The following is an 11,395-nucleotide window of genomic DNA, read 5'->3' as shown; positions in this document are numbered from 1 at the left end:
GGCCCCGCCCACGGGGCGGGGCCTCTGGAGCACCGTGGTGACGCCGCGCGCTGGCTCCGCCCCCAGCCTGTCGACGTTTCTATTCTTTCTCTGCAGTTTCCTTAGCCGTCATTTCTGAGCGCCTTTTGTGCGCGAGGGGGAAGTGAGGACTCTGTAAAGATGAACAAAAATGAACCACAGTCTCTGACTTAATGAGTTTTTGTAATCTGGGAGGTGTGGAAAGACAGATGTGAACAGTCACACGCACAGCTGTAGAATTACCTTCTGCAATAATGAGATCAAGCATTACTATTTTCCCACGCGCTGTTCTGAGTTATTTGCAAGTATTAACTCGTTCATCACGATCTTAAGGACTTACATGCAGGCGGTCGACTCCGGAGAGAGAAGCATCCTTTGATTTCATACCTTGAAGAATAAGTAAACTTTACCCAGGTAAAGGGGATACAGGAAAAGCTTTTCAGACAGAGCACAGGGTATGCAAAGGCCCCAAGGCAAAGAAATGCTTAGAGAGTGCACTGAATGTGCACTGAATGCTTAGAGAGCGGTGTTTTTCAAAACAGTATCAATTTAGTGGGTACTTTTTAAAAGAAGCAGAAAATGTCAGAGTGCCTTGTGTAAGCAGGAAAGCTAAGTAATGCTTTACAAAGCTTCTGTTTGTTATTACAAAACAAACTCGGTTGCACTGTAAAATACCTTTCTTACTGTACGCTGCAATTAGAAATGTTTGAAAACATTGTTTTAGGAAGATGAGAAGAAGGCCAGAATAACTAGAGAGCAGGCAGAGAGAAGAGGTCTTCCTACTCAGATGGGAGATATTGGCAGGGACTAGACCACAGGGCTTTGGCGAACACGTTAATAACAGCTATCTTTAATAGCAACGCACTGGAAGGATTTTAAGCAGGAAGATACACATTGTGCAAATAGGCACTATGGCTACTGGGTGGGTAAGTATGTGCACTGACTGGCATTCTTGGGAGAGGCAGAGAAGTCATTGTCCTTGTTTTCAAGGGACTCAGATTTTAGCTAGGGAGAAAACAAGACATGATAACTGTTTTGTTATGCTTCCACAGTGCACCCCCCCCCCCCATTTCCTCCATCATAGCAGTTAGAGAACTACTGACAGAATCCTCAAGCCTGCAGCTAGAGGGCTGCAAGTGAAAAGCGTTAGTCACTCAGTCCTGTCTGACTTTGCGACCCCAAGGACTGTAGCCTGCCAGGCTCCTCTATCCATGGAATTCTCCAGTCAAGAATAATGGAGTGGGTAGCCATTCCCTTCTCCAGGAGATCTTCCCCCACCCAGGGATCAAACCTGGGTCTCCTGCATCACAGGCAGATTCTTTACTGTCTGAGATCCCAAAGTACTAGATGGCATTTAAAATAAATATGACTTTCAAGACCTGTACGCTGAAAACTACAAACCATTGATGAAATTGAAGAAGACATAAATAAATGAAAAGATATCTGTGTTCATGAATTGGAAGATTTAATATTGTTAAGGTGTTAATACTACCCAAAGGTGATCCACAGATTCACTGCAATCCCTATTTAAATCCCAGCGATGATTTTGGCAGAAATAGAAAAGAAAATCCTACAATTCATAATCTCCTTGGACAGCAAGGAGATCAAACCAGTCAATTCTAGAGGAAATTAGCACTGAATATTCATTGAAAGGACTAATGCTGAAGCTGAAGCTCCAATACTTTGGCTATCTGATGGGAAGAGCCGACTCATTGGAAAAGATCCTGATGCTGGGAAAGATTGAGGGCAGGAGAAGGGGACGACAGAGGATGAGATGGTTGTATGGCATTATTGATTTATTAGAATAAGTTTGAGCAAACTCTGGGGGACAGTGAAGGACAGGGAAGCCTGGCATGTTGTAGGCCATGGGGTTGCAAAGAGTTGGACACAACTGAGAGACTGAACAACAACAATTCATAAGGAATCTCAAGGACCCAGAATAGCCAACATGTTCTTTAAAAGAAGAACTAAGTTGAAGGACTCACAATTCCTGATTTCAAAACTTACTGTATTAATGAAAACAATGTAGTACTAGCATAAATGAGGACATACAGACCAATGGAAGGGGTTATAAAGCTCAGAAATTAGCCCTTGCCTATATGATCAAAAATTTTCACAAGAATGCCAAAACCATTCAATGGGGAAAGAAGAGTCTTTTCAACAAATTGTGCTGAGAAAGTTGGATAGCCACATGCAAAAAAATGAAGTTGAATTCCTGATGCCATATACAGAAATTAACTCAAAATGGATCAAAGACTTTAACTGGCTATTCACTGTGGAGTACATAATACCAGGTACATGGTTAGCATTAAATATTTACCCTAAGAATAATACTAGCAAAATGTATGAGAATCTGTCTAGGGTCACTAGATTCCTGCAATTGGAATCATTTTATTTTTTATCACTTTTTAAATTTTTATAAATTTTGTTGGCGTATAGTTGATTTACAATGTTGTGTTAGTTTCAGGTATACAGCAAAATGAATCAGTAATATAGACACATCTACCAACTCTTTTTTTAGATTCTTATCCCATATAGGTCATTACAGAGTATTGAGTTCCCTGTGCTATATGGTAGGTACTTATTATCTATTTTATATATAGTAGTTTCTATAGATTCCTTATCTATGGTACATAAGCCACAAGGCAATACCATGCTGTACTGTCAAATCTCTTATGGATTTTGTACTATTAAGCAATATTTCAAAAAGCCTCATTTCAACCAGGGTTCTAGAAGGAGTGTTTGTGGAAAGTGAGTGAGGAATAATCTTATTTTAATTCAAAATGTGAGAAAAAGAACAACTGGAAAACTCTTAAGTAGGATGAAGGACAAAATAGAAGGTAGAAATTTGAATGACATAGGAAAAATATTACAATTTAGAGAGGATCATCCAATTAAAAAAACAAGAAAAGAAAACTAGCTCTTTGAGACCAATAAAACTGACAAGATTATGTGACCACATTGGTCACACAACAAAAAGCATGAATAAAACAAGAGGACAGAATTAAAGACATTGCATTGTGTAATGTACAAGTTTATGGACAATAAATCTGAAAACTTTGCTGAAATGGATTCCCTAGACCATTGTAGCTTTAAAAAGTAGCTTGAAAATAAAAGAATCTTTACATCCACTAGGATGGCTATCATAAAATGGACAGATAATAAATGTTGGCAGAGATGTGGAGAAATTGGAACCTTCATTACGTGACTAGTGGCAACGTATTATAAAAGGTGCAGCTTTTATGGAAGACAGTTTGGCAGTTCCTCAAAAGTTGAACATAAAATTAACATATGATCCAGCAATTCCAATCTTAGGTATATACCCAAGAGAATTGAAAAGTAGGAACTCAAAGAGAAAACTTGTTCATCAATGTTCTTAACAAAGTTATTTACAATATTCTGAAGGTGTAAACAGTTCAAATGTCCACGATGGATGGATAGGACCTCCCTGGTGGTCCAGTGGTTAAGAGTCCACCTGCCAATGCAGGTTGGATCCCTGGTCTGGGAGATTCCCAGTGCTGCAGGGCGAGTAAGCCAGTGCACCATGACTACTGAAGGCCATGAGCACTGGAGCCTGTGCTCCTCAACAAGAGAAACCACCACGATGGGAAGTCCACACATTGCAACTACAGAGTAGCCCCCACTCGCTGCACCTAGAGAAAGCCTGCGCACAGCAACGAAGACCCAGTGCAGCCAAAAATAAACAAATAAAATAAAAACTGATGGATGGGTAAAGAAAATGTGGTATATACGTATAATAGAATGTTGTGTGTGCTGAATGAGTGCTAAGTAGCTTCAGTCGCGTCTGACTCTTTGCGACCCCGTGGACTGTAGACTGCCAGGTTCCCCTGTCCGTGGGATTCTTCAGACAAGAATACTGGAGAGGGTTGCCATGCCCTCCTCCAGGGGATCTTCCCAACCCAGGGATCAAACTGCGTCTCTTCCGTCTGCAGCATTGGCAGGCGGGTTCTCTACCACTGAGCCACCTGGGAAGCCCTAATAGAATGTTCTCTCGGCTGTGCTCAATCGCTCAGTCATGTCCGACCCTTTGCAACCCCATGGACTGTAGCCCGCCAGGCTCCTCTGTCCATGAGGATTCTCCGGGCAAGAATACTGGAGTGGGTTGCCATGCCCTCCTCCAGGGGATCTTCCCAACCTAGGGATTGAACCCAGGTCTCCCATATTGCAGGCGGATTCTTTACCATCTAGGTTATTCAAACTTAAAAAGGAATAAAATTTTGATACATGCTGCAACGTGGATAAATTTTGTAAATATTATGCTAAGTGATACAAATCAGACACCAAAGGACAAATATTGTATGCTTCCACTTATATAAAATATTTATTATTTTTGATTGTGCAGCATGTGGGATCTTAGTTCCTTGACCAGCTGCACCACATGTCCCTTGGTGGCCACCATGGCAGGATCACCTACCATCAGAATATTCCCAGCCCATTAACAGGCTATGGGAGTCACTTTTATCAGCTTTCTAAAATAAACACAGTGAAAAAATAATTTGTCAGTTTAGGACTAGACGGCAGATGGGAGAAACTGGCCTCCCAAAGGAACTGGCCTCCAGACATGCCTTGGGCCACAGTTTTGTAAGGGGTTCAATTCATTCTTCGCTGCAAACTGTCCTGGCCTGGCCTGGTAATCTCAGAGCTGAATTATTCGAGATGTTTGAATTGAAGACAGACCCAAAGAGTTCAACTTACTCCTCTCCACTGAGAAAGACCCTCCATAGTGGGCTTATTGAGGACATCTGACACCATCTGTGAGGTTTAAGAGTTGGGAACACACCTTGAGGCTCCATTTTGTAAGCGGATCCATCCACGTGGCTGCACAGCAAACCATCCTGGCCTGTGACACTCTCCTGAGCTCTTCCACTGAAAGGAAACAGCATACCTCAGATCTCTATTTTGTAAGAAGTCGGATCTACTAATCTCCGTTGTAACCATTCTGAAATCTGGAATCCTGTCCTACAGCGTGGATTTACTCCAGACTTTAAGATTGACCTAGGGACTTCCCTGGTGGTCCAGTGGCTAAGACCCCAAGTTCCCAATGCAGGGGGCCTGGTTTGATTCCTGGTCAGGGAACTGTATACCACATGCTGTAAAGATCCCATATGCTGCAATAAAAAGAAAAGAAAAAAAAAGATCCTGCATGCTGCAATTAAGATCCAGAGCATATTAAAAAAAAAGAGGGGGGATGTGAGGGGGAGATGTGACCTAGAGTTGGAGACATAGTCTGGCACTCAAGTTTGTGTGGAGTTGGATCTTTTGGTCTCCATTGGAACTATCCTGGAATCAAGTCTAACATCTCGGATTTACTCATCACATTGCATGCAGTCCTGAAGACAGAGTTGGAACCCTTCTTAGGGATGAAATTTTTAAGAATTTGGATCTATTCATCGTCATTAGAATCATCCTGGAATCATGGTCCCCCAAGCATTCCAGACGTTCTGTAGCTACTGGAAAATTTACAAGTTGAGGACACACCTGTGGCCGTGACTTTCCTAGGAGTTGGATCTGTTCTCATATCCTCCCATCATGGTTTACTGGGGACCTTCCATACAGTCAGGGAGACTGTGGTGCCAGAGTCCAAAAGGTCCCAGGGGCTGCCTGGAGCCATCTCGTTGCCCCTCCATCGTCTTCCGGGGGAAATCGTGGTTGAAAACTTAAGAGGCCAAAGTTGGAGCTTCAGCCATTGAGTCTCTTGCACAACTTTCGTTAATTTTGTTTTAGGTAATACTTTATTAAGGTAAACAGATATTTTTCATTGTTCTCTAGTTTTTGTACTGTAGATGTGCAATTGCTTTTTACTGATGGATCCAATGATCGACTAAAGTATCTTACTAATTCTAATAACTTTTTTTAGGCCACATCCCACAGCTTGTGGGATCTTAGTTCCCCTATCAGGGGTAGAACCTGGGTCCTGGCAGTGAAGGCAACAAGTCCTAACCACTGGACAACCAGGGAATTTACCTAATTCTAATGATTTATTTATATATATTCTTTGAACTTTGCTATGTGAACAGTCACATCACCCAAGAACAATGACTGTGTGGTTTCACTTTTTCTGATTCTTAGATCTGTTTTTTTTTTTAACTTGTTCTATTGCATCTATTAGGACCTTCCAACCCAAACAACACTGAATATTAACAAGAGGTTCATATGGTATTCATATTTTTCTATTTCTTCACTATTTAGTTTTGGTAGATTTCGTGTTTCTAGGAATTTGTCCACATGCATCTAGGTTATCCTATTTGCTGGCTACAGTTGTTCATAGTTCTTTCTCATAATTCTTCTGTAGAATTGGTAGTAATGGCCCCATTTTCATTTCTAATTTTAGTAATTTGAGTCTTCACTATTTATTAGTACATTTAGCTATAAGCTCGTTATTTCGATTTTTTTAAAAAAGAATCAATTTTTGGTTTTGTTGATTTTCTCTATTGTTTTCATATTTTTTAATTTTGTTTATCTCTTATCTTTATTGTTTCCTTCTTTCTGCTAACTGGTGTTAGTTATTTTTCTAGTTCCTTACGTTCTAGAGTTACGTTGTTGATTTGAAATCTTTCTTCTTCTTTTTTGGGAATGTGTTTATACCAATAAATTTCCTACTCAGCACTGCTTCTGCTGGGTCCGGTAAGTTTTGCTGTTCCATAAGTTGTGTTTTTGTTTTCATTCACGTCTAAGTATTTTCTAATTTTCTTTGTGATTTCTCTGAGAGTCGCATTGTTTGAGTGCATGAATTTCCACAGTTTGTGGACTTTCCAGGTTTTCCCGTTACTGATGTCTAACTTCATTTGCGTGTGTGCTTAGTTGCTCCGTTGTGTCCGACTGTTTTCGACCCCGTGGGCTGTGGCCCACCAGGCTCCTCTGCCCGTGGAGGGGCATTCCAGGCAAGAATACTGGGGTTGGTTGCCATTTCCTCCTCCAGGGGATCTTTCCCTCCCAGGGACCGAACCCACGTCTCCTGTGGCTCCTGCACTGGCAGACAGATTCTTTACCACTGAGCCACCTGGGCAGCTCCACAACTTCATTGAGTTGTGGTCATAGAAGGTGTTCTGAAAAATATGTATTTAAAAAATCTACTGACACTAATTCATGGCCAAATATGTGGTATTTTTTTTTCTCTCTCTTTTGTTTCTGTTCCTCAGACTCAATAATTTCCACTGTCCTATTGCTGTTCTTTCTTCTGCCTGATCAAATCTGCCCTTGAATTCCTTTAGTGAAATTTTCATTTCGGTATTGTACTTTTCAGCCCCAGAACTTTTATTGTTAAGCTTTCTCTTTATTGATATATTAATTTCACACATACATCATTTTCTTTACATTCTCTGCATTTTCCTTTAGTTATTTGAGCATTTTAAAAACAGTTCTTTTTAAGTCTTTGTCTGATATATCTGCCATCAGGTCTTTTCCAGAAGTTTTCTGTTGATTTACTATTTTCTTTTGAATGGGTCATACGTTCATGTTTCTTTGTACGTCTTGTGATTTTTGTTGTTGTTGAAAACTGGACATTTGAATCTAATAATGTGGCAACTCTGGAAATCCTGATTCTCCTCCTTCCCCAGGGTTTGCTATTTTGTTGTTGTTACTGTTTTTGTTCATTGCTTTTTTCCCCTTTTTGATTGTTGTAGTTTGTCTCTGTGCCAATGATAAGTCAAAGGTGTAAACTAAAGGTCTTCTCAGACCTTTCCTGACTCTTTCCCTGGGCAGACATGGTTACTTTCTCATATCTCCCATATAAGCAGTTGTTGGATTTCTTAACCTTTAATGTCTAGCTCCCAGAAGGGGGAAAAATGAAACTGGGGGTGGGGAATGAGCACCAGCCCTTTAAGTCCACTGTAAGTTACTTTAGCTATTGCAGGAGGGGTTTGCAACAATGAGGAAGGTACAACAATGGTTTGCCCACCTCTCGCCTGTACCTCTGTGATCAAAAGAGGCAGTCGAGAGCACAAATTCCCGTGCCCCCCGCCCCTAAAAAAGAGCACAAATCCCTGATATTTGGATGACAGACTCCTTTTGCCCACCTTGATCTCATAGACCATATGCAAGTTGTTCCAGGAACACACACACAGCTGTGTACTCTATGGTTAGGGATGAGGGATGGGTAGCTGAAACTGACCAGAATTAACCATAATTTACCATCCAGGTACTCCTCTGGAAGTTGCAAGCCTTCAGTAGCCTCCAGAGTTTCAAAATAGTTACATCAGACAGATTCTGCCAGTGCAATTGTTTTCTAGGTGAGGAAATAGATTCTTGGTGCTTCCTTGTTGCCATCTTCCTGGAACCCTCTCTAAAGCAATTTTTCTTAAAAGCTACATTTCACAGCTTTCATTGCACAGCATTTTCATTATTATTCCAAGTGCTTTCTAACTTTCTTGTGCCTTCTTTGATCAATAAGTATTTAAAAGTGTTTTAAAATTTCTAAACAGATTAGTTTTTCCTTCAAGTTTTTATGGTCGTTTAATTATGTTACAGACATATGATATAATCCTTATGATACTGCTTCTTTGGTATTCACATCTGTAAATGTTTCATATATGCTTGAGAAAAAAGATTTTTTTCTGTAAACATAGGCTAAGGATTTCCAAATACATCTTGTAAATAAAAAAGATAGAAAACTTTATTAGATCTATAACAATTAAAGAGACTGAGTGGATGCGTGCACGCATTAAGTGCTGTGCTGTCTTTAGTCGTTCACTCGTGTCTGACTCTTTGCAACTCCATGGACTATAGCCCGCAGGCTCCTCTGTCCATGGGATTCTTTGGACAAGAATACTGGAGTGGGTTGCCATGCCCTCCTCCAGAGGATCTTTCCAACTCAGGATTCAAGGCTAGGTCTCCCGCATTGCAGCCGGATTCTTTACCATCTGAGTCACTAGGGAAGTCCAAGAATACTGGAGTGGGTAGCCAATCCCTTCTCCAGGGCATCTTCCCAACCCACGGTCACACCTGCGTCTCTTATGTCTCCTGCATTGGCAGGTGGGTTCTTTACCACTGATTCCACTTGGTCAACTCAAAAGAATGGGACTAGAAGTGAGGAACAGAAGAACCAAAGGGATTACTTTCTTTGCTCTGCATTAAGGAAACTAGGCAGGTACCCGCCTTCTACTTTTCTGTTTTCTTTTTAAATAGAAACATAAGGCTATAAGCAGTCCATATAGAAACTGGAAGAAGAAAGCTACAACGTGCTTTTTAGTAGAAAATGATTTAACATATAAATTTATTTATTTGACTGTATTAAAGCAAGGCAGAATCACATTCATTTTCTTCATAGAATCCCTGTAAACAGACTGAATGTCAGAGCTCTTACTTTGCTTTGGAAACTTTAAAAAGCTGACTATTAGCAGCCTCGGAAGCATTTTCCTTCCCATCGAGGCTCTCCTGCTCTTGGGGGCAGATGGGGGTAGCTGGTGACAGCTGATGCTAAATAAATAGCATATAGTGGAGTCTGCCAAATCCTTTTCAGCACCTCCCATAGGCAATGGGACGACCTGGCTTATTCTTGAAGTCATTTGAATAAGCAATCAGGTTATGAAACGGAGGATAGAGGGAAGTTTCCATTGCAGATAATTCCCAGTGTTAGGAATGGATGAGCTTAACTGTTCAGTCTCTTCTATTGATCAGAGAGAGAGATGCTAGCACTGGATCTCAGAGCTTTGATCCTGTGAGACTTCAGTGTAACGTAATCCGTTCCATTTATTAAAATGTGTTGGAAAAGAGATGTCTGAGTAGAGAAGAGTCGTTTATTATAATGATGGCAATATAAGAGGAGAATCAAAGTGCAGGCGGTGTCCGTTTCTTTGTGAACTCCAATGATCACTTCACTCCTGTCAGCTTTATGGTCCAAGCAAACTCAGTTGGAAGGGCAGAGGGTGGTAACTGGGTCAGGAACACGAGGAGACCTTTACCTGGATTTGGGGACCACTTCAGATCGTTTTGGATTCCCAGCATTGTTACCTGCAGAAGGCAAAAGGGAATGGGAAAAACACGAATGCACTGATGAGCACAGAATATGGCCTGAATATGGTGGCAAACAACTACGCTGGGCCAGGGCAGGGAAGACAGCCCAGAAGGGAAATGAAAACAGGAGAAATCTGGGGAAGGAAGGCAGGATTAGAGAAGGCCCGCCAATTCCTTTACAAAGAGTTACATCTCCGACAGGACTGATGGAGGCTCTTTACCTCTGTGGTTGAAGTAGTTATGGGGGATATAAGGCTTAAGATTCCATCTTCTGGCCAGTGCAGTAAAATGGCATAAACAGCTAATCCTTTAGAGGTATACCTGGGAAAAAAGAAACATCGTTGTTAAAGATGCCTGACTTATCATCCTGCCACATGACCTTATACATTCCCCTTTCAATTATCTACCAATTCCAAGACCTTCGGTCTGTCACTGCTACTAGCAAGCAAATAACTTGATACCAATTAAGGTTTGAGCTTCCCTGATGGCTGAGACAGTAAAGAATCCACCTGCAAGGCAGGAGACCTGGGTTTGATCCCTGGGTTGGGAAGATCCCCTGGAGGAGAGCATGGCAACCCACTCCAGTATTCTTGTCTGGAGAATCCCATGGACAGAGGAGCCTAGCGGGCTGTAGTCCATGGGGTCGCAGAGCCAGACATGACTGAGCAACTAAACACAGCACTCATGGTTAAGCTCTGTGGGAATAATGCAGCCCTGCAAGACTCTTTCTGGGTGGTATCTTCCCTTTCCCCTCTGTATGGGGTTCTAAGTTTTCTTAAAACATTTTTTTAACTCTTAATACTAGTGACACATACTGAAGCCATCTTCCTCATTATTTGTATCTTTCTTCAACTTTAAATCCATATGAAAACATCTGAGGGTATAACAAGGGCAAGATGTGCAATGAAGACAAATTTGAGTTCCTTTTTAAAATTTAAAATTTTTGGTCATCCCATGTGGGTTTTGGGATCTTTAGTTCCCCGATCAGGGATCAAACCAAGGCCCATGGCAGTGAAAGTGTCGACTTCTATCCACTGGACCGCCAGGGAAATTTCCAAGGCAAATCTGTTGTTCTGAGATTTTACCATGCTTAGAGAAAGTGAAAGTGTTAGTCACTTATCTGTCCAACTCTTTGCGACCCCATGGACTGTAGCCCACCCAGCTCCTCTGTCTACAGAATTCTTCAGGCAAGAATACTTGAGTGGGTGGCCATTCCCTTCTCCAGGGGATCTTCCCAACCCAGGGATCAAACCTGGTTCTCCCTCAATGTGGGCAGATTCTTTACCGTCTGAGCCACCAGAGAAGCCCATGCTTATAGAAGAGGGTGAAAAATCACTAAATATAAATTCATCCAAAACAGAACCGTGAACGTGTTTCCCCTGATGCAAAGCCCCCAGCTCTGCGT

The 11,395-nt window shown here is 41.6% G+C and overlaps 1 protein-coding gene and 1 long non-coding RNA gene across 2 annotated transcripts in view; one reads left to right on the top strand and one right to left on the bottom strand.

Moving 5' to 3' along the window:
• Positions 1–110: 110 nt before the first annotated feature.
• The window catches only part of LOC145540262 (uncharacterized), a 15,834-nt gene continuing 4,549 nt past the window's right edge, over positions 111–11,395 (top strand). The window contains exon 1 of the long non-coding RNA XR_014078233.1: positions 111–432. This is a non-coding gene — a long non-coding RNA (uncharacterized LOC145540262). The remainder of the gene's footprint in view (positions 433–11,395) is intronic.
• FUCA1 (alpha-L-fucosidase 1) overlaps positions 9,220–11,395 on the bottom strand; it is a 19,508-nt gene continuing 17,332 nt past the window's right edge. Inside the window, exons 7-8 of the mRNA XM_081574459.1 lie at positions 10,212–10,311; positions 9,220–9,987 (exon numbers count right to left, since the gene is read on the bottom strand). Coding sequence (XP_081430585.1) covers positions 9,847–9,987; positions 10,212–10,311 — 241 coding nt within the window. The 3' untranslated portion in view covers positions 9,220–9,846. The remainder of the gene's footprint in view (positions 9,988–10,211; positions 10,312–11,395) is intronic.

Source organism: Giraffa tippelskirchi, chromosome 3 (assembly GCF_054371585.1).
Source record: "Giraffa tippelskirchi isolate mGirTip1 chromosome 3, T2T-mGirTip1v1.2.pri, whole genome shotgun sequence".
In the NCBI taxonomy this organism is placed as follows: Eukaryota; Metazoa; Chordata; class Mammalia; order Artiodactyla; family Giraffidae; genus Giraffa; species Giraffa tippelskirchi.
The sequence above is the reverse complement of the archived record's forward strand: the minus strand, read 5'-3'. Positions and strand labels throughout refer to the sequence as shown.